General features: G+C 40.7%; 1 protein-coding gene across 7 annotated transcripts; it reads right to left on the reverse strand.

Annotated features, from left to right (window-relative positions):
* Window positions 1–69: 69 nt before the first annotated feature.
* On the reverse strand, window positions 70–22,550 carry rnf31 (ring finger protein 31). 7 transcript variants are annotated; one of them, XR_013629472.1, is made up of 25 exons: window positions 22,422–22,550; window positions 21,534–21,732; window positions 21,184–21,330; window positions 20,118–20,273; window positions 19,006–19,062; window positions 18,266–18,467; window positions 17,810–17,996; window positions 16,571–16,704; window positions 16,133–16,305; window positions 15,529–15,762; window positions 15,303–15,458; window positions 14,767–15,207; window positions 12,758–12,964; window positions 12,485–12,658; window positions 11,069–11,167; window positions 10,908–10,997; window positions 10,531–10,645; window positions 8,965–9,077; window positions 8,250–8,360; window positions 8,043–8,091; window positions 6,536–6,632; window positions 5,010–5,175; window positions 3,953–4,094; window positions 3,783–3,859; window positions 70–627 (listed from the first exon to the last, which is right to left on the reverse strand). XR_013629472.1 is itself a non-coding variant. In XM_058074260.2 (24 exons), exons 2-24 carry the CDS (start codon window positions 21,729–21,731, stop codon window positions 4,044–4,046), a joined length of 3,267 nt encoding a protein of 1,088 aa, XP_057930243.2. In that variant the 5' UTR covers window position 21,732; window positions 22,422–22,550; the 3' UTR covers window positions 3,920–4,043. The 7 variants fall into 7 exon arrangements, 4 of the variants coding, with proteins under 4 accessions (XP_057930243.2, XP_078650917.1, XP_078650918.1 ...); XR_013629473.1 differs by lacking the exon at window positions 3,783–3,859 and having other exon boundaries at window positions 73–627; XR_013629471.1 differs by lacking the exon at window positions 70–627 and having other exon boundaries at window positions 3,664–3,859.
* Window positions 22,551–23,621: the final 1,071 nt, after the last annotated feature.

The following is a 23,621-nucleotide window of genomic DNA, read 5'->3' on the forward strand; positions in this document are numbered from 1 at the left end:
TATATATATATATATATAAGAAAAAAATATATAAGAAAAACAATGCATCTTAGCAATGGGACTCAATATTAGTTCAAGTCGGCCTTTTGCCAACCCTCTTTTTGCTGTTTAGTTCAACCTTCCTCTGAATTTTATTTTCATAATAACATGGCTTTATTCCCAGAATATTACAACTGTTTTAAAATAGTTTTTCATATAAACTTTTACGAAATATGTCTTAATATTTTGACTTTTCTTGACTTATCACTGGTTCTACAATCTCAGTAACTTTTATCATGATGTTGACATATCAATATGAATGATTTACTTTTTTGTCCCGTCAGTGAGGAACATGGAATTGGGATTCCTGTCTAGAATTTTGGTCCAATATTTATCATATTTGGCATTTTTGGCCTTTCCATCTGTAAAATAATGAGGGTAATCTGCTTTATTAGTACCATTTTTAATAAGACCATTTAGGATGTACCATGTTGGAGCCCGCCTTGGCGTAGTGGTTAGTGTTCTGGACTCTGGAGCGGACGCCTCGTGTTCAAATCTCCACTAGTAAGCACCATGGGTATTCGTCAGGAAGGGCATCTGGTATGTAAAGGGCTCAAGCCAAAAATCAGTATGCGGATCAGGAAAAAGCTGAAAAACAAACAAACCGTGTTGCTGTCATGTTATTTTTGTTCTTGTCTAATAGTGGATTTTAGTATTCTTTGTTATTCACTCTGAAAATATTTGTTTGCATATTTCTGAATAGCTTATAGTTTTTTTCTATGCTCAAGTATGATGAATAACTGCGAGTGCAACATTGATGTGGTGGAATAAATCAATCACACGTTGATTTGAGCTAAATGAATGTCATTTGCAATTTTTTATATAAACCTTTAATAAAGACGAGATGATTTTCAATCCAACATGAAATAACACCGTAAAAGAAACAACCATTTCATATCCGGTCCCAACAAAGAGTCCCTGTATGAAAAATGCTAACTGCTGTAAGAGTATCCGGAAGGTTAGGAGGCCAAAAATGCCAATTAACGTGAGCCATAAATCAGCAATGAATTACTATAGTATGTCTGTAAATCCATTCTCATCAAATATGCACAGAGATAAACATGCACCTGCATGCAATAGTACAATATCTTCTTTCACATTTCAACAACAAATTGCTCGAGGCAGCGTGCACCAAATCATATTGTGACCATGGCATTAAAAAGATCACTACCAAGGCTTTGCTGCTCACTATGTCTGCTACTTCATCCTGTAGTACCTTATTAGTGCTCCCCTACCATTGTACTGTATTAGGGTAATCATAAGCTTATCGTAGTAAGAAGTAGGGCTGCAACAGTACCTGCATTCCTTATCACATCTTCATTCAGAAACATATCCATTTCCCACATTTAGTCAGGTGTTTATGGCGTATAGTCGGTAAACGTCTGGTGTTTGGATAGCAACAGTGCTAAAAAGAAGAACGGAACTACAAACTGCAAGCTTGGTTATGAGTTCAAGACATGACCATCAGTCATATTAAATTATTTTTGTACTTAATAGTTCAGAAAACCTGATTAAGACCTTCTGAATACAGTTTCTGACATTATTAGACATCCCTGGACATGACGAAACACCCCATAGTCACTTTTGCACTCGTCTTACCCAAGAGACATACCGTATTTTCCGGACTATAAGTCGCACTTTTGTTCATAGGTTGGCTGTTCCTGCGACTTATACTCCAGAGCGACTTATCAATGAAAAAAGTGTTTATGTTACATAAACACTGGACACCTTTTCTGTTCATGTTTATTTTTTATGTAGCTGATTAACCATTGTGTTAGCATATCTTACACCTATTCAGCCTGTTCTCTATTCTTTTATTGTTAGAACTTGCCTTCCAAGAGGACGTAATGTCTGTTTTGGGCAAGTAGTTTGGAAAATAAATTAGCTGCAAAAAATGCCACTTATACTCCAGTGCGACTTATGTATGTTTTTTTTCAACCTAATTATGCATTTTTGGCCTTGTGCGACTTATACTACAGGGCGACTTATAGTCCAGAAAATACGGTAATATACAGTGAAGAAAATAAGTATTTGAACACCCTGCTATTTTGCTATTTCTCCCACTTAGAAATCATGGAGGGGTCTGAAATTTTCATCGTAGGTGCATGTCCACTGTGAGAGAGATAAACTAAAAAGAAAAATCCAGAAATCACAATGCATGATTTTTTAACAATTTATTTGTGTGATACAGCTGCTAATAAGTATTTGAACACCTGAGAAAATGAATGTTAATATTTGGTACAGTAGCCTTTGTTTGCTATTACAGAGGTCAAACGTTTCCTGTAGTTTTTCACCAGGTTTGCACACACTGCAGGAGGGATCTTGGCCCACTCCTCCACACAGATCTTCTCTAGATCAGTCAGGTTTCTGGGCTGTCGCTGAGAAACACGGAGTTTGAGCTCCCTCCAAAGATTTTCGATTGGGTTCAGGTCTGGAGACTGGCTGGGCCATGCTAGAACCTTGATATGCTTCTTACGGAGCCACTCCTTGGTTTTCCTGGCTGTGTGCTTCGGGTCGTTGTCGTGTTGGAAGACCCAGCCACGACCCATCTTCAATGCTCTGACAGAGGGAAGGAGGTTGTTCCCCAAAATCTCACAATACACGGCCCCAGTCATCCTCTCTTTAATGCAGTGCACTCGTCCTGTCCCATGTGCAGAAAAACACCCCCAAAGCATGATGCTACCACCCCCATGCTTCACAGTAGGGATGGTGTTCTTCGGATTGTACTCTTCATTCTTCTTCCTCCAAACACGCTTATTGGAATTATGACCAAAAAGTTCTATTTTGGTCTCATCTGACCATAAAACTTTCTCCCATGACTCCTCTGTATCATCCAAATGGTCATATGCAAACTTAAGACGGGCCTTGACATGTGCTGGTTTAAGCAGGGGAACCTTTCGTGCCATGCATGATTTCACATCATGACGTCTTAGTGTATTACCTACAGTAACCTTGGAAACGGTGGTCCCAGCTCTTTTCAGGTCATTGACCAAGTCCTGTCGTGTAGTTCTGGGCTGATTCCTCACCTTTCTTAGAATCATTGAGACCCCACGAGGTGATATCTTGCATGGGGCTCCACTCCGATTGAGATTGACCGTCATGTTTAGCTTCTTCCATTTTCTAATGATAGCTCCAACAGTGGACCTTTTTTCACCAAGCTGCTTGGTAATTGCTCCGTAGCCCTTTCCAGCCTTGTGGAGGTGTACAATTTTGTCTCTGGTGTCTTTGGACAGCTCTTTGGTCTTCGCCATGTTACAAGTTAAAGTCTTACTGATTGTATGGGGTGGACAGGTGTCTTTATGCAGCTAACGACCTCAAACAGGTGCATCTGATTCAGGATGATACATGGAGTGCAGGTGGACTTCTAATGGGCAGACTAACAGGTCTTTCAGGGTCAGAATTCTAGATGATACACAGGTGTTCAAATACTTATTTGCAGCTGTATCACACAAATAAATTGTTAAAAAATCATGCATTGTGATTTCTGGATTTTTCTTTTTAGTTTCTCTCTCTCACAGTGGACATGCACCTACGATGAAAATTTCAGACCCCTCCATGATTTCTAAGTGGGAGAAATAGCAAAATAGCAGGGTGTTCAAATACTTATTTTCTTCACTGTAGTAGACTCACATATTAGCACTGGGAATGTTCCTTGTTGCTGACCGTTTTTCACTTCCTGTTTCTGATATACAATTTGCTACATTTAAGTATACTGGAAATGACACTGAAAAAATGACATTTACCTTAAATCACATGATGTCAGTGAACACAACCCTTCATTGCTCATAATGGTTTCAAGTGGGATTCATCTGTTCTACTACTATTAAAGAGATAAGGAGATGTGTACTTATTTACTGTTAACTTATCTGCATCCTTGCACTTTAAGAAATGTATTCATTGAAGAATGACCCACCAGCAGGTTGCCTTTTGTTCCTCGACTGTAGCAACAAGGGTTGTATATTTTGCCAGCGTTGCCTCCATGAGCCATTTCTACTGTAATGGAGCTATTTCTTGCGAGGGACCTTGTCACCCAAGGGAACTTCATCCATCAGTTTCTGCAGATAAGTCACAGAAAGGTGTTAGTGGAGGAACACATACCGCTAACAGTGCTTCCGTGAAGCATTCACAGTGCTTCACTTTTCTACATTTCTTTATGCTACAGCCTTACAGACATAAAATAAATGTCATTCTATTTTCCCTAAAAGTTGCACACACAACACCCCATAATGACAACGTAAAAAACATTTTGAACTGTATTAAAGGGGAACTATTACCTATTGGAAGGAGGAGATAGCACCTTTGTGATGTGACAGAAGAGTGGACTTCCTTATATGGGCGTGGCTGGAGCGCTTGTCTGTGTAGCATTATAGAGTGTGCATACAGGGAGCGGGGTTGCTAATACCCGTTCCCACCATAATTAGTGGCTCTACTCGAGTTTTCTACACACTGGTAATTTGGGACTGTCCAGTCTCTACCTCAGATTGGATTCAGGATCCAACACATATGGCGTTATGTTCAAAGCCATTCATCAACTCCTATAAAGTTGGGCTCGCAAGCTAGTGGCACAAACCGGAAGTCCTTCTAAGCACTTGGGAGTGTGACCAACCACAGCGGAGTGGGCGTGCCTGGAGGCCGTGGGTGGAATACATTAAAACAAACCGTTTTCACAGGGAGCACGAACTACAAAGAAATACAGCTGAATAGGTGCAGATTCTGGAAGATCTAGAAGCTTTCTGTTCTGGTTATGGAGCGGAAAATGAGCATAATAGGTCCCATACTAGGTCCACTAAACAAGTAAAAACACTCTTAATACCTTTTCAGAAATCACACTCAGTATCAGGTATTGTGTGTAGACGTTTGAGGAGAACAATTGAATCCATTTTGGAATAAAGCTATATGATAAAATGTGAAAAGGTGAAGCGATATGAATCATTTTTGGATCCATCATCAACACTCATCCATCCAGTTACCTCGAGGAGTCGGCTGTAGTAAATGAATCCATCCTCTCCATCCTTGCGGGCGTCGTCTACCTTGTACCTCCTGCAGGCCAGCAGCAGTTCATTGGAGCTGTACAAGTGTGCTGGATCGATGGAGTAGCTGTTGATCAAGCTGACCAGGTATTCTCTGTAATGCTTCCTGGATAGCGTACAGTGGCCATATACAGTAGAACAGGACAAATCAGTCTCATTCACGTTGGCTTCTCACAGTTACTATAGCGTGTTTAAGGACTGCTGAAAAAGTCAGAAATCTATACTGTAGTCTTGTAGAAATGGTGGTATTTTTTGAAAAAGTGCTGCGTGTATGTAGTTCATTTTACCTGAATAATAATCACTCGCCACTTTGTGCTTTGAATTTTGCAACTTCACTCAGTAACAGTTTATCCAAAATATATTAATGAATAAATAGTGTTCTTTTGTGGTTGAATTTGGCCAATTATTAGTAAAAAAATGCATTTTAAGCATAAAAATGTCAAAATTACAATCTACAGCATTCAACAGCATTCAAAAGTGTTGTGGTGATATGTAATATTTTACACTGGTCACTAGATATCAGTAATTCATTCATTCATTTTCTACCACTTATCCTCACAAGGGGTCGCTGGCGTGCTGGAGCCTATCCCAGCTGTCTTTGGGCGAGAGGCGGGGTACACCCTGGACTGGTGGCCAGCCAATCCCAGGGCACATATAGACAAACAACCTATTGGACAACCTATGGACAATTTGGAGTCGCCAATGAAGCTAGCATGTTTTTGCAATGGGGGAGGAAAGATAAGAGTAATGTTACTGTAATTCCTCAACGTCACTTCCTGTCTGCCCCCACACTCAGCTCCCTTATCACTGGAACACCCATCAACGTCTCTCATTGCCTTTCAATGCGCCGGACTGGACAGCCATCAGAGGCCTCCATGCGTCATTCAACACATACGCCCCCTGGTGGGACACATCATCTGTTCCTGACAATTACATTAAACACAGCAGCAGGCTAATCCATGTATTTTACTTGTTTTCCACCAGCGTTCCTGCTCTACATTGCCAAATAAGAGAACCTTTGATGGTATCCTTGATCAAAAATTAATACTAAATGAAAAGATCCTACAGCCAGATATTAACAACCTATGTTATATTAATCTTTTTTAGTTGTTATTAATTATTAGTCATCTAATGGGTCACCTTCTCTGTTTTTCCACAAAGTCGCTGCTGTGGTTTGGCTCATGTGCATACTAACAGTGATTGGATGCTTACTGAGGGGAGGGAATTCTGGCGGAATTTTCACTTCTAAAATGTTGATATGGGATGGCAAGCCATATAAACTATCTTTCAGGGCACCTTTGGCGTGCTGTTTTGTCCAGAAATATTCACTGCTGTGAAGTGCTGTGACTACTTCCTGGATTAAACTGTCCATCATGACAAAGCGCCTGCACTGAGGGGTTGAGAGGACACAAAACATGGCTTCTGTGAGCACAACAATGACACTGATTGAAGTGAAGGTTTCATACTCGCAAAGTCCAGCGTGTCCTGGTTGGGTCTGTGCACCGCAAGCCGAGTCAGGTTGCTGGCCTCCGTCATCCTTCTGCTCGATCACCCCACAAAGCCCTTGGAGAGATAGGGACCAGAGGTGAGAAACCATGTGGCCACTGCAAGTATGATGCCGATTAAGTATTTAGTATCAGAAGTATTTGGACAACGGCACACTGTAGTTCTATCGATGGCTTTACGATGAAACCAAATAATGAAGATGTGACCGACGTGGAGACTTTCACCTTTAATTCAAGATCTTTCACACTAAATGTGACATTCAGCATCAATTCACAACACGACTTGGTCTGTGGGGGTCCCAATGCATGCTGGATGGCAGGGATCAAATACTTATTTCACTCAGTGAACATCCATGAAATGGTATTTTTACATTCTGTGTCTACCATAAAACAATAAACAATGCAGTGCTCATGTCTGTATACACTAAGTGACTAAACCCGACAAAAGTAGCTGCCAGCTATCGTCAATCATGATCATAAATGAGAAGTCAATAGTGCTGGACTGCTATTGGAGCCTGTATGTGCAGTATCTCACACCTCCCATCAAGTATGATGGGGTGTAGTTACATGGTGCTGCCAGCAAGTATCTCAATCCTGGATAAATACTTGCTATTGCGCTCTTGTATTACCATACCTAACGTATTGTGTGGAGATATGGGGATATAAAAGTACAGTTCTACTATTTCGGATAATCCATCCATTTTCTATGCTGCTTATCCTCATTAGGGTAGCAGGGCTATGCTGGAGCCTATCCCAGCTGTCTTTAGGCCAGAGGCGGGGTTCACCCTGGACTAGATCCATCAAGATAATCTATATTGCCTTTTATAGAGAACATACAAACCCTTTATTCCTAAAATCACAATTATTAAATATGTTATATTATAAATTAGCACCCAGGCCACACAGCTAGGAGACCCGATTTCGATTCCACACTTGGCCATCTCTGTGTGGAGTTTGCATATTTTCTCCGGACACTCCGGTTTCCTCCCACATTCCCAAAAACATGCTAGGTTAATTGGTCACTCCAAATTGTCCATAGGTATGAATGTGAGTGTGAATGGTTGTTTGTCTATATGTGCCCTGTGATTGGCTGGCCACCAGTCTCGCCCGAACACAGCTGGGATAGGCTCCAGCACCACCGCAACCCTTGTGCGGATAAGCGGTAGAAAACGAATGAATGAATGTTGGGAAAATTATGTTGGGAAAGTAAAAATATTATGGCAATATGAAAAAAAGAGTCTAATGAAGGATAAAAAGTTGATACTCAGAGCTGAGCTGTTCTGATATTGAAATACATATATACGTATATCACATCTTAGTGTATCTATATGGCTTGGTATACAATGTCAAATGTCAAGGTGGCCCCCCAGCCTTTCACTTTTCAGTATGCGGCGCTGGATGGAAAACAAGTTCGGCCCCGCCTGGGACCCGCATGGTATGTAAACAAAGCACCGCTGTGATGTCATACCTGTCTGTGTTCCAGGAGGAGGATCGGTATTGAAGGCCACTCCGTTGTTCTGTCATTTGCAGAGAAAAGAGGAGCCATTTTCAAGCACTCAAGCACTCTGGATAGAATGATTACATACTTGATGGAGGTATTACCACGATGATACTCCTTTCTACCAGATGTTATCCCTCCCACCGACAAACATGGAAAATACTAGAAATCAGGTACCTCCAGTAAAGCTTGGAGTCTGGAAGGCTCCCAGTCTCTCAAATAGAAGAGACAGTCTCTGGGGTGATGGGCATGTAGTCCGGATACGGTGCACTCATCCACAGCACAAGTCTGGTGGAAAGGCAGGAAATCCGAATAGCTTTATTAACAAAATTTAGGGAAACCCATTACTTCAAACTACATAACACAGTTATCTTTTCATCTCCATGAGGTATGATTGCTAAAATATGCAACTAGAGGTCTAAAATAATCTCTAATCATATGCGGTAACACATAGTATATTGGTGGTAGTACAGTGTTAGTGGTACAGCAGTACAGAATGGAGCTGTATTATGCTGGGAAGAAGTGGTTGGCGAGCAGGCCTCACAGCTAGGAGACCCGAGTTCAATTCCACCCTCTGCCATCTCTGTGTGGAGTTTGCATGTTCTCCCCGTGCATGCGTGGGTTTTCTCCGGGTACTCCGGTTTCCTGCCACATTCCAAAATGTAGGTTAATTGGCCACAAATTGAATGTATGAATGTGAGTGTGAATGGTTGTTTGTCTATATGTGCCCTGTGATTGGCTGGACACCAGTCCAGGGTGTACCCTGCCTCTCGCCCGAAAACAGCTGGTGTAGGCTCCAGCACCCTCGCCACCCTCGCCACATTTTCTAAGTGGTAGAAAATGAATGAATGAATATTCTATGGTGATCAAGTGAGTGGGGAGGTTAGCATACCGTGTGAAAAGGGTTGTTGCAACCACTGCAGAACTGGTAGCGACACTGAGAGCAGCAGAAGTGCATGCAGCCCCCTTTGGACAGCGCATACTGGAAGCGACAGTTAGGACAGGCTGGAAGAGAAGGAGTGGAAACAGGGAGGGGGACATTAGCAGGAAACATTTAGGACAGGGGTGTCCAAACGTTTGACCAACCTGTATGGATATGCAAGGATACTTTTTTATATTTAAAGAGAAAAAACAGCCTGCATCTCAGCTGTGTTATCAGTGACTTAGCACATTATTAGGATGACATTTTTCTTATTGCATTACACATTTTGCTCATTTTTCACTGTAACTTTCTTCTTTTTTATGAATATTTAATGATTTTTTTTATTTAATATTATAATTTATTCACATAATATTTAGACCATATTAGTGTAATATTGGGCGGCACGGCGGTCTAGTGGTTAGCGCGCAGACCTCACAGCTAGGAGACCAGGGTTCAATTCCACCATTGGCCATCTCTGTGTGGAGTTTGCATGTTCTCCCTATGCGTGGGTTTTCTCCGGGTACTCCGGTTTCCTCCCACATTCCAAAAACATGCTAGGTTAATTGGCCACTCCAAATTGTCCATAGGTATGAATGTGAGTGTGAATGGTTGTTTGTCTATATGTGCCCTGTGATTGGCTGGCGACCAGTCCAGGGTGTACCCCGCCTCTCGCCCAAAGACAGCTGGGATAGGCTCCAGCACCCCCCGCGACCCTCGTGAGGAAAAAGCGGTAGAAAATGAATGAATGAATGAATAGTGTAATATTTTATCTAAGCCAATTTCCCCAAAATTGCAACTTTTTTTTGTTGCTCATATGATAAATTTTTTTTCCATTAATTTTGTCTTCTTCTGCTCCCCCGGCCCTTTTTTTTTTTTTTTTTTTGCTGTTTTTGGTTTTCTTGTTCAATCATATTTTTACAATGTTCCCGGGGCAGACATGGACAATAAAATTGACACGTCCTTCATGATTTTTCTTTCTCGGAGAAAGGAATTTGTGGGTGGCAAATAATCGCTGTAAACATCAGTAGAAATACATAATATTCATTTTGTTGTCCGATATAATCAAGACAGCAGAATCCATAGTTCCGGTTATCACAGCAAGTCCTGAAGGAGCAAAACAGCCCCACACCATCACACTACCACCAGGCCAGACTACGGCATGCCTGTGCCAGAACCATGCTGGTCAGCATCTTGATGTGAGGTGAATGAATTATCAATGCTAACATAGATTTCAACAGATTTATGTGAACAATATTTAAGAGAGAGACGGGCCTTTTATATAAAAAAAAAGCTTGACATCTTTTAGTTTCGTGCAAGCCAAAATCTAAATCAAATGACTTGGGGGCAAAAAAACCTAATCAGGACATCCCTACTATATTGAAACTAAAAGTTGAATTAATTAACATGAGCTTCTTGTTCTTTAGACCAAATGTAAGTGAGGTAGCTTCTACTAAAGGTTAGCGTGAATGATGGCCAACTGCAAAGATATGTACATGGTATTGCAACAAAGTGCGTGTGTGTGTGTGTCACACTCACTAATGCCATTGTCTCGTAAGTAGCCAGCCAGGCCCTGTTTCTGATACTCTGGATCGTTCTCTCTCTTCCAGGACTGGTATTGTTCACAGGATAAACCTGCATGCTGAGATTCCCACTGCACACACACATGCAGACATGATATACAGTATAGTGGTACATATAGACTGGTTCAAATATGATTATACTGTGTATGAACATGGTATGGGGTGGTGAAAATACTGTGATGTGTGACATGTAAACATTGATACGGAGTATGCAAATAATTTTCAAGATGTTCCTTTCTAAATGACTGGTTGTTGGGACCGGCCATTCCAGGTAAATATATTATATAGCAGGTGACTCGTTACAAACTGAAACTGCTGATGTATAATACTTACAGGCTTTTTACACTGGGCACAGAAACTGTTGCGACACTGAAAACAGGTGACTTTAAGTTGGTCTCCATCATAGATGAACCCATACGAACACTGTAAACAACAAATCCAGAATCCATTGAGTTTTGATGACTAACGTGCTAAACTATTCCTTAAGAACTTACATGGCAGCACCACAGGAACTTGGGGTCCTTGATAAGAGCCTGCTCTGTCAGCTTCTTATGGAAGAGCTCATAAACTTCTGGCTCCAGACATTCCCTCAGCTGAAACATTTAGATGTACAATCATTGGCAGTCAATTAGAAAATATCAGTGTTTCAATGAAATCACCTCCTATAACACACACGCACACACAAACGGCCAAACCGGATTTCACATTTTAGCTGAATCTAGCTGAATTTCAGTGGTGGCTTCTTTCTTGGTCGGCATCTGGTTTTGGATAAATCTACATTTCTCTTGACTTTCTTGGAGTTTCCCATTGTTTGGACTACTGGTTGAGCCAATGACTGCTATCAAGAAAAATGCTTTATATTCTCAAAAAGACAAAAAAAAACAGTTATTATCATTCAAAGATCATTGTGTCAAGTCACATTTGAGCCACTCAATGGCACGCAGGTGTATTGTACCTGTGTGAGGCATACCATATTAGCTACGTGGAGCGTCACCACATCACACACAAATCCTACTCCTGGTGTCGAAAGAACTACACAAACACAGTAATAGGTGGATAAAAACAGACAATACACTACCAACGTATAATGCAGAATATTAACCAACTACTATGTGAGCTCTAACCATGTGTTTTCCAGTCTTTTTTTTTTTTTACAAAAACTGTATTGCAAAACACTCTGGGAAACAGGAAGTACTCCCACCAATGCTACACAATATAGCTTGCCTCTGTTAAGAAAAATACAACCTACACATACAGTTGTGTTGTGTATTGTTAAACTACCATGGGGGTCATATTTGAGCATTCTTGTACATTACAAGCTGAACCAGAGCGTGCGAGATTGAACATGCAGCATTTTGCACCATTTCGTTTCATATTTACTCTGCAGATCAAAAGCCTCAGTAAGTGTTGACTGTCGGGAGGAAGGCTGTGCTGCACATCCACATCCTGATTTTTTGTTATATTGATAAATCAATACATCAATATATCCATTATCGTGACAGGCCTACGAACAAGAAGCTAATATGGCTGGGCCTGCTCAAGTTAAAGGACCTTAAGTTAAGTTAAGACCTTCTAGAACGTTCAACACTAATGCTGTAGATTAATTTATGTATATATAAATATGTACGTATATATGTACATATGTATATATGTATGTATAATTATGATGATGCTGATTAGGAGAGAAAATCCCAAATAAATTCAAAATTGTGCACTTCTTATTTGTAAAAATCCTTGAATATGTGCATATATATATATATAATATATTATATACGTACGTAATATATATGTAAATACGAATATTCCACCCTGGAAAAAAACAATTAAAGGGGACCTATTATGCTTTTCCAACTTTTTAGGAGAAATAAGGCGAATTCTGGTCATCCTCCGGATCAATAAATATTTCCGACCTGGATGTCCAGGGTGGAGAAGTAGCTGTTGAGGTGTTCAGGGTCATTGATGTCAGGCTCCCAGCAGACTGGACATACCATGTCTCTGATATGTTTGTCCCTTACAGCGATGGTAAAGTGCTGTTGGAAACAACCACAACACACAGAACACTGGCAAGATGTCAGGGACTGCATCTGAAAAGAGAACAGAGATGATCTATTTAGAAAACTATGATATCTAGTTATCCGTGATGAATCCGCAGACGAATGGACACATGAACAAACAAGCTTTACCTTGCTGTGGGGGAAGACAGAGAGGCAGATGGGGCATTCTTTGGCCAGGACTCTTTTGATGAACTCCCTGTCATGAGACTCCCGTACGGCCTGTACTACATCATCCAAGGAGTAAGGGGCATTGTGTTCCAGAAGCAGAGATAGTGCCAGTTCACAGCGGCCCCAGCTTGGAAGATCGTAAACTGCTAGTAACCTCCGACATGTACGCTGAAAGTGGAAGAACAGTTTTTTGACCTGTAAATGTAGTTAAAATGTTGGATTCTGGTGTTAAAACATGCCAAAGTTTCAGATAATGAGGTTTGAGCATTTGGAAGCGAGCCCTGAAAGAAGTTTTGGATTGCTTCTGAACGCTCAATTTCATAGACTTTGAGCCTGACTTCTTTATATGGGCATGCCCGCCCCGGATACAAACTGTACAAGTTGAGTGGGACCAATCACTTACTTGTCGGGCCACAAAGCTTACTTGCTTTCAAAGAGCCCAAAGCCATGCTTCTGCTCTAAATGGTACAAAGATAGCTTTATATTTACAGTGGAACCTTGGTTAGCACCATTAATTCATTCAGAGAGTCTGACTGACTCTAACTGAAAAAAACGCTATCAATTTTCCCAACGCTCATTGTTTCCTTCCTTTTTCTGTGAAGTAGTATGAGATAGCTAACAATGGACATCATGGGAGGTGCCTATTTTGACACTAAAGTCCTCTAAAAAAAAAAAAAAAAAACCTCAAAACAGTGTTCCATTTACATTATTTGTACATTAGCCAAGCTATAGCGATATTGTTATTGTAGCATTGTAACACGAAAAACTATTTATCTGGCGAATGAACACGACGGGCCACTCGCCCGTGTGGATAGCTAGCAATTTCAATTTCTACAAAGACCAAACCCCTGTGATTCCATATAAAGAATGTGTCCTGAATTCTGTCAGGTTTTAAATCATCAAAATATGGCACCATATTGTTAGTATTACACGTTATGAGCAATGTACTTCTTGTTCTTGTATGTTCAGCATGTACAAAAAAATGTTCAAGGTTATTTTTTTAAAGGGCTTTGTAGTTGAAATAGGTGTGTCCCAATGGCTAGCTCATATTAAGTAGGTTTTTCTTGTTAAAATGCACAGAAAAAGGGAACGTGCATTTGTTCATGCTGCACATAACGATTGTGGACGACGGGCAAAATGTAAAAAAAGTGCAGTTCTCCTTTAATTTAAGGTGACGATGACGATGTGCAGGTTCTGAATGAAAAAATACAAGAAGAACGTTTATTTTGGAATGCGACTCGTCTTAGGCATAAATCCACATTCTCAACACACACAGAACACACTTCTGTGGTCGTCATTCAAAATAAGAGCGTCTGCATAAACATTTCTCCATATGCAGTTGGAATGGCATGGGTGACTACATCTTCCTCAATCACAAGCACAGGTATTACACTTTTTAGAGGATTTTTTAGCAATGTGTGTTAGCCACTTTGTTACGAATAAATAAATGTGCTAAGTGTATTTCGCTATAATGTTTGTAGTTTTAAGGTTTGTGTTTTTTATGCACGATTCCGCTGAATGTTAATTTCATATTCTTTTATATCATTATATTGTGGTACATCCCAAAAATAGCATGTTATATGCTAAGATCCATTTAGCCCAACCCTTAATTGGAATGTACATTTAAATGACATAATGTCGTATTTGGAGGTGTTGGAAATCGCTACGCATATCGCTCATTTCCAATGTAAATTAGCATTATGCTAGCATTTGCTTAAAAGTATTTATTTATTGGATGTAAGTACCACCCTCGGCCATCTCTGTCTGGAGTTTGCATGTTCTCCCCGTGCATGCGTGGGTTTTCTCCGGGTACTCCAGTTTCCTCCCACATTCCAAAAAAACATGCTAGGTTAATTAGCGACTCCAAATTGTTCATAGGTATGAATGTGAGTGTGAATGGTTGTTTGTCTATATGTGCCCTGTGATTGGTCTAAAGAATAAAGTGTTTGGATGTTAAGGAGCTTTCCAACCTGTTTGTCAGGGTGACGTATGTCGACGGCAGGCTCAGGTTTGTCGCTCCAAATACGTTCATGAAAGGGTTCCAACATGGGGCGCTGTAGCAGAGCCAGTGCTCCTCTCACATCTCCAGCGCTTTGACTCAGGACCTCATGACAATGAGCCTCATCATTAAAGCCCAGTGAGCACAGCATCTCTACCTGGGAAATCAGGTCAAAACAGACATCACAATAGCTGCAGCCTTGCAAGTGGGGGTAGTGGGATTTCTGGAAAAGTGAACATCTCATGACCTTGGCTAGTCTGTCTTGCAGAGCTTGTCGAGCAGCTCGCTCAGTATTGCCCCCTGCTGTAAGCCAGGCGAGTTTAGCTTCTGCTCTAGACAGTTGGAGCACACATCTGCTTTTGGAATCAGTCACTTTTCCTGAAGCTTCAGCGGGGCCTTCAAACAAGATGTTCTGTGTTGAAAAGATGATTAAATGTAACTATTGGTTGCGAGTCATTGTGGAATAAATCCACCAGACAGTGATGAACGTGAGCTCGTCTCACATACAGACTGATGAGACAACGTTGCTGCCAACGTGATGATCTTGTCCAATTGCAGAGGCAGCTCTGACTTCATCCATCTACACGGGAGAATGCTTCTATCTCCAGCTACCCTCACGCAGGTATACACCTCCTCTGGACTGATGCCATTCTTCTCTCCATCCTGACATTAAGAGCAGAAAATACTAGAATACAAACAGCAAGAAGAGCAAGAAGATCCAACTTAGACGTACCCTAATCAGCTGTATGAGCTTTAGCCCCTCCTCCTTCAGCCACCTCTGCCTACAGGAGTTCAGGTCTTCTTGGGCCGACTCTTTGGGCTTGACGGGCAGAGCAGGGACGCGTCTGACTGGGTAAGGAGGGCGGAGTTTCGCTGGCAGGGGTGCGGGCTCCGGGCGGGCCAAGTCACACATCTCACACACGGTAGCAGGTGAGTAGTTCAGGTATGTGCAGAACTGACACACCCACTGGTTGGTTACAGGGACACATGATGGCGAGAGAGTGAAGAAGACTGATCGCATTCTGAAGTAGTCAATTTTTCTACGTCAGGGGTGTCCAAAGTGTGGCCCGGGGAAACATTAGCAATCATGTTACACCAAAAAAGTCACAATATTAAGAGAAAAAAGTTTAGATTTAGTGAGAACGTCATAATTCGATGAGTATATCTTCACAAAATAATAGCATCATTTTAATAGTTATATTTTTAGGAATCACAATATTATATGAAAAAAAAAGTTATTTTTGGTTGGGAACAAAATGAGAATAAAGTCAATCTGTAGTCTTACAAACATGTAGAAGGAGAAAGACATCATTAGAAGCAAGAATAATCCAACCCACCTGGCTGTCAGGGTCTCCGGGCATGCCCAGTACAGGCGCAGGCGGTCTGGGCGGTGTGACTGGTGGGTGTGAAGGGGTCACCGGAGGTCGTGTTGCCAAACGAGGCCTTTCACACACCTCACAAAGAACACTGCTTGCTGCATTGACCACAGTGCAGCTCTTACACTGCCACTCTATGAAAGAATGAAAAAGGTTCACGATGTTGGCTTTTAGAATCATTGTGAAGAAATGCTCCAAATGTTTGACAGACAGTAGGAATTGCCTGGGAGTATAACATATAACTGAGTGAATGAAGAAAACGTATGTGTTTTGGGCAAACCCACACAGTAGTAAACATGAGGGTAGGCTGTCCAGTATGGTTACAAACATGACTCCAATATGCGAGAGGACAGCAGAACGGAAGTACTCGGATCATTAGGATCAAGAGATAGAACATGCCTGTGATGGTCGCTGGCTGATATTCATCGGCTGCAGAGCCGTGTGATTCACAGCGAGGGCACTCACATTCCTCACAGAGCACATCCTGGGACGAGTTGACGTTCGTGCAGTGAAGGCAACGCCAGGTGGAAGAGCTGAAAGGGTAATGGTAATGGTTTTATTTCATTTGAACATGCATCAGATTACAATTGAATGCATCACATAATCAGTTCCCAGTCCCACATGTCCAAAAGGAGTAGGAAGAAGCAAAGCTTATTAAATCCAACCCCTCTATCTGATACTTTTACAATCACTAACTCTTACATTTGTTCACTTCCTGCTTTCCATAATACAGTTTAAGGTGTTTTTTTTTTTTTTAATAATGTACCTCGTACCGAAGTACAAGGTGATATGACCATCCAATGACATAATGGGTACCATAGTAAGTGTCAATATAGTGATATATATAGCACATCATGACTGGTTCAAGACTCTTCATCCTTGTATTTAGCAAACATCAACTGCTCGCTGAAATGGAAATAAACATTTGGAAAAGGAACTGGAGTCTCAATTGAGTGGCGGCACACGTAATTGTGACTATAGGGGTGTTATTTCATGTCTAGAGGGCTCTAATAATGTTAAAAAAATTATTTGAAGGTCATAAACAGGTTTTTATGCTCTTCAATATGAAAATATTATAAATATTATAAATAAGAAATCCCAATTTGTGGAAATTGACTTATCATGATATATATATGAGGGATTACTGTCATGAACAAAAGTGAATTATTCTCTTCTTTTTCCTGTTATCCTCTTAATGAGCAACCTGTAAAACATAGAAAACCCTCCAAAAGGTGTCATCACATCACGGGAAATCAGGTATTTTAGGTGGTAAAAAAAGACAAGGCAAATCCTTGAGGGATTGAGTACTAATACATTTGCTAAGCACTGGAAGTCAACATATGCACACTACTGCTAGCCTTGCTCTCACAACCTTTTTTTATCCTGTTACATCGGACCCTCAACCTATGGGCCAGGATTCATTTGGTTCTTGGAAAACAAAAAATTGTGGGTTGCAAATGACACTCGAGCTGCACTTTGGATACGCTTGGTTTAAGTAAAGAGAAGCAGGCAGAGCACCAGCAAATTGAATAATATTATTCGCGTGCTAACCACTCATCCACCGTGCAAAAAACACATCTTTGAAGATATTTGCAAACTATATGAATTTTTCACGGTGCTCACTGTATCCAGTCTAACCTTTTACTATTGCCACCTTTGGAAGATGATGAGGAGGAGGAGGAGGCGGAGGACGTGACAGCCGTTCGACGGTGCTTGGACCTCTCGGGGTAGGAATGGTAGAGTCGGTCGCACTCTGCACACAGCCCTTGGAGGCAGGTCAGGCAGTGGACAGTAACGCGAAATATTCCACAGATGGTACAGTTCTCTGAAAGAAATAACACACCATGACATTGATTAACGTCACAGTGCTAAAAATGATCGAACCCACTCCAGCATGACAGATGTTTATTTGAAACATTTGCTGTTAAAGTTAGCCAACTTTCTGGAATGAAAGGAGATGGATGAGAACATTGATAGGTCCATTCCAAGGTGGAGCGGCAACAGCTGAAACAGAAGCTGGAAGGATGAGATTCAGCACATCAAGTGGACTCCTCCTCCATACTGGATGAAAGAATTGAGTGCAATGGAGCTGACCTGGGTGATTCTTGAAGGGGGGCAGCACAGCTTGAATGGGCTTGAGACTCTGATGGTTGGAGAGAGAGCGAGCGTGGCTGCTTTCCTTCATGGAACAATGCTGGAGCGGGAACGCCAATGACTTGGTTTGACTGTCTGAATGGCGTTTAGTGCAGCTGACGAATGAACGGCTGACCACAGCATCCGTGTTCAGGCCCACTTCCTACAATCATAGAATATGGTGAGGGGCAGTCATTATAGGTTATCACATGGTTTGTCTGGTATCAGGCCCGGTATCACGCCCCCGAGTGTCAGTATCAGCCCTCGACCTTGATCTTATTATCACATACTATTTAATCTTGAGCTTATTATCACGTACTATTTAATCAAAAGACCATTTTGTTTCCACAAAATGTTCAGTTTATTACATGTATTATATCTAAACAGTGTAAACACAATAATTGCAAAAATATTTCAACAATAATATTTTATCAACAGTCTTGTATTATCAATGTCTGACAATTAAAGTTCCATTAATCAAGTTTGGGCAGCAAAACAAACGCTGTGTGTTCACGCTTGTGTGCTGTTCTCTCCATCTGGTACTTTTACAATCAGTAACTGTTCACTTCCTGCTTTCATAATATAGTTTAAGTTTTTTTTTTTTAATTTTATTTTATTTTTGGATTTTATTTTTTTATGGATGGATGGATGGATGGAGAGTATTACACTGATGGGGGACACGTCTGTGGGAATGATGGCACCTTGTGTCTCAGCGTAGGAATGATTCTCTCATAGAATTCCGGATGGGGATGAGTCTCCTGGAATCAAACAAAATAAGACGTTATTATTAGCTCCCCTTGGTGAAATTGGTAGTCTTCATTTAAATTGCATAATCAACATATAAATAAATCGTGTGGCGTCTTGCTGTTAATTTGAGGTTGATGAATTACGGTGCACCGGTATCACTGAGTGTCATGCTACACCGGGGGTGTCCAAAGTACAGCCGAGGGGGGGGGGGCAACTGAAGCCCTGTACCCCCTTCTCCTGCATACTCAAAAAAAATAAGCCTTTTTATCTTAATGAACTTGAGACAGTTGACATAATTCATTGGTTCATTCTATAATAAGGAGAAAATTCAAAATGAAAAATGAAAATTCATGTGAAAAATTTGTATTTTTCATGGTGACATTTGTATAAAGTTTGACATGAGCACTGATTACGTAAGTTATGATCCTACATATCTTTTATTCCACCCTGATGTTGGCATCCTTTCCTTTGAAGGGATTGAATTTCGAGGTGTCCAAGTGCCTAAGTGTCCGTGCATGCAGTGGCAACTTGTGCCCGAGGCGTTATGTGATGCACCTGAATGCACCATTCTTAGAAAAGCCTAGCTGAGCACTGCTAGCAGTTTGCTTGTTTTCATCCAAGAAGTGTCCATTATCTGACTGGAATCTTTCCATGGTGTCCCAACTCTAGAAGAACCACTACCCGTTCTTAATAGAATCCAAAATACAACAATACAGACAAAAAACAATAAAGCCTCATTTGGCAGTGACAGATTTTCATAGCTGTGCCGGGGAATAATTGGAACTCTAATATAAGTGAAATCTTAAAGATGAAACAGAAAATAAACATTGAAACTTCCTTATGTGTTATGTTGCCCACAAGGCAATGAATAACTCGACTCCATTGTCGCCATGAGGCGTTCAGGTGCAAGCAAACCACGAGGGGTTTCATCATGATTCACAATCATAGTATTATGGATACATACATTCATTAATAATGTTGACATAACTAAATTAGGTCAAGTATTGCAAAAATAACTCTTTAGCAGTTGTAGGTGGGAAAGAATGATGCGATGAAGGAGACGCACCTTGATGAGCATGTCCAGCTCCATCCTGAGGCTCATCACCTCCAGAGTGACTGCAGCAACTCTGCCGACATCAGGATCTGTGACATCATCGGGGAAGCTGAGTCCATCTGGCTGCTGATTGGAGTAACCGTAGAGACAAAGCACCGCCCGTCCTCCCTGGTGGAATAGGGAGAGATCAAGCAGAGTCAAAGGATTGGTTGCCATGGTTGGATTTCACCGCCGACAGAGATTAGACATTTGATATCATGTATGTATTGGTGTTTTTTTCTCTAGTTCTGCTATCTCATCAGTATTTTGTAGGGTGCAGCATACTGTATGTCACAAAGTAAAGAATGCAGCTGAAGGCATTTTGGATTTACATAATATCGATACGATTACAGTAGTAAAAGTACATTATCCGTGATGGATACTCGTGTACAAAAGTTAGAAAACTTAGAAAAGTATATCAACTGTATGAACTTCACTCTTGCACTTTGTTTCCCCATTTTCCGATTATTTTCCAAATAGTTTTTGGAATTTTTTTATTCATCAGAATATCAGACTTTGCATCACTTTTTTATTCAATAAATGTTAACATTTTCTTATTCCCGTAATATGTGGACTTTTCCCCCATATTATAACCCCCCCTAATTTTCCAAAAATTACAGCTCAATTTTTTCCCATAATATTATGACTAAAAAAATATTATTTATTTATTATATCAACTCCATGCTACTAAAAGAAAATTATTTTTCCTCATAATATTAATATAATAATATTATATAAGTTTTTTCTCATAAAATTCTCTTGAAAAATCTTTTCACAGTTCAAATTTATTTCTGCTGGGGCCCCCCCCCCCCAACAATTCCAATTTTCTTCTTGTAAAAGTTCTTGTAATTCTGACTTTCCCGCAATGTTAGGACTTTATTCTTGTTATATGGGACAGTCAGCAACACCAACCCTATTGTAAAAAGAAATAAAAATAAATAGGGAGAGTCCACATCTAAAACATTTAGAAGTGAAGAAACCGTTTGGATGAAAGGTTGCCAAACATTGTGGAACTTACCAGTCCTGGTCTTTATCTCACCTGAATAGCATCAACGGTGGCACGAAACACCGGATTGTTGTGTTTGACGGTTCTCCAATATTTGGGTCTGTTGGGATTTGTAAGGTTACAGCCATACTTTTCCAGGATATTCAATGCTGTAGATAAGCACTGCAGAGATGCAAGTGTCTGAAGAGAAGTAAAGAGACAGTAGCAAGCAGGTAGAATAGTTTAGAGTAGTATCTTGACCATCCTGTAAGTCATTGAGTTAATGTAGGATTACATTTATCAAGAACCCGTGCGGCATGATGTTGTTGGACTTCTGTGCGAACCACAGCTTGTCCATAACTAAAACCGTGTTCCGTGTACATGGGATGTGTCTTGTCTTTTACCTCCTTCCTGTTGCTGCCAAAGCTGTTTTCCATCACCATGGTCTCTGCAGCAATGTGGTGATATTTGGAGCAGGGCGGTAAAGGCAGATGAGCCATCGCCATCACCCCGGCCCGTACCTCCACCACACGGCTGCCCGAGTACAGACACACCTCAGCCTGACTGCGTGCCTCCCGCAGCTGCTCCGATAGGGACGGCATCCTACACACACACACACACATATATACAAGCACAAGGCTCAATGACTAACAGTTTTGTTAGAAATCATTTGGGGTAGTTAGTTTTCCATGAAGTACTAATGATGTTTCCCCTAAGTTTACACATTTGAGACACTGATCTAAATTCAACAAAAATTAAAGGATGCTGGGACCTTTTTGATACATTTTATGGATTTCCTGAGGGGATATGGATGGAAAAAAAATTGATGGATTAAAAAAAAAGACATCCCTACTGTGAACACCGACTAGTGGAAGTACAATTATCTTAATGGGTAACGTTTTTTTGTGATATCTCGGGGCTTGGTAACATTTGGTACATTAAAGATGCTAACTGTATGAACAAAAAAGCCACAAAATGGCCCGGGGACCGCACTTTGGGCATCCCTGGTATGAAGTCATCATCAGGTCAAAGCGTGAGCTTCCATTGAAAAACAACAACAACTCAACTGAATGGAAGCTGAATGACAAAGCCAAATATTTATTATATTATATTATATATTATATTATTATATATTAACATTATTAACATTTACCATGTCATATTAAGTATGAATTGTTCGGCACCGAAGTCAGTGACATGTACCTGCCTAAGCTAGCAAGCTGCTGGTATAAAATGGAAGCAGGTGAGTGTGATTTAAAACAAGAACAACATATATGATCTTGGCTTCCTACCTTTCCCCAGCAACACGGCAGACAACAGTCCTGTCTTCTGCAACCAAGTGATTTTATTCACAATATCTGAGCAGTTGACAGCTGCAGCGACATCAGCTAGCTGAGAGTGACTTGTGACGTCATAGGTACGTGACGCCGCCAACAATCATTGCAGATATTCATATTGCTGGCCGTTGTGGCTTCTCCATAGATCCACAAATGTCATGTACTATCGCAGATTGATGTATATTTTTTTAAATAAAAGAATTAATGGGAACAACGACAAACACGAAAGCTACTCACTGTTTGATGAAAAAACAAATTTTTATCTAGTTTTATCATTTTTATCTTGGATTATAGTTCCCAGTGACGTCACATGCGTGGGACAGAGTTACTCAAAAATAGGATTAGGAAACAGGTTGATTGATAAACAGGAATTTTACCATTCAAAGCCAGTACCAGTACCAGTATAAATACATATTGGAAAAATGGACAAACGGCACCACCTTCTGGTTGTAATGACATACTGCACCATTTCCTGAGCCTAAAGTCGTCATTGAATGCATGGGCATTATAGATATCATGCATTTAAAAAGGTATTTCTTTAAGTATTTGCTCAAGGAAACGAGAAAGGACATGATAACCGCACGTAAACAGGTGAGAAGTTTAAATTATATGGGGGTGTAGAGGGAAAATGTATGGCTATGAAATGTACCAAAATGTACAGAGGCGGGCATTATGGACCGCAGTGTTGTCCTGTTGAAAAAGCCACCCCACTTTCTTTTCTTTTGCATTTAAAACTCTACTTGGAATCTCCTAAAGATGCCCATTATTGACAATCCTTATGTGAAACATGAACACATATTAATTTCCCTTTTCTGTACATTATAACACTAGAAAAAGTTAGTATAAGCAAGCTAACAAGTACCTATTTTGACGCTAAAGCTCATCAGTGTTCCATTTACATAACTGACTTGTATATTAACCAAGCTACAGACATATTATTATCATAACAGCTAACATGAAAAACTAATTCTTACCTGGCAGACAACATGACGCCTTGCTAACCGCTAGTCTCAGCGTCATCCATGTCGCAGACTGAAGAGTGGCTAGCTAGTTCTCCGTTTGGCTACCAAGACCCAACAAGATGCTAGTTTTCCGTCAGCATTTTTGACCTGAGGATTGGAACACACGTCTTGTGCTGGAAGACACAGCCATCCC

Source organism: Doryrhamphus excisus, linkage group LG11, assembly GCF_037039965.1.
Source record: "Doryrhamphus excisus strain RoL-2023G ecotype Guam linkage group LG11, RoL_Dexc_Guam_v1.1, whole genome shotgun sequence".
NCBI lineage: Eukaryota > Metazoa > Chordata > Actinopteri > Syngnathiformes > Syngnathidae > Doryrhamphus > Doryrhamphus excisus.

Excerpts from the sequence above, each read along its gene's own strand:
- rnf31 (XM_078794791.1), bottom strand. The coding sequence starts at position 21,731 with ATGCCGTCCCTATCGGAGCAGCTGCGGGAGGCACGCAGTCAGGCTGAG. Across the intron at positions 15,763-16,132 it reads CCGGAGACCCTGACAGCCAG|TGGGTGTGTCAGTTCTGCAC; the intron begins GTGGGTTGGATT and ends GTAACCAACCAG. Across the intron at positions 11,168-12,484 it reads TCTCCACCCTGGACATCCAG|CTGAGGGAATGTCTGGAGCC; the intron begins GTCGGAAATATT and ends TAAATGTTTCAG.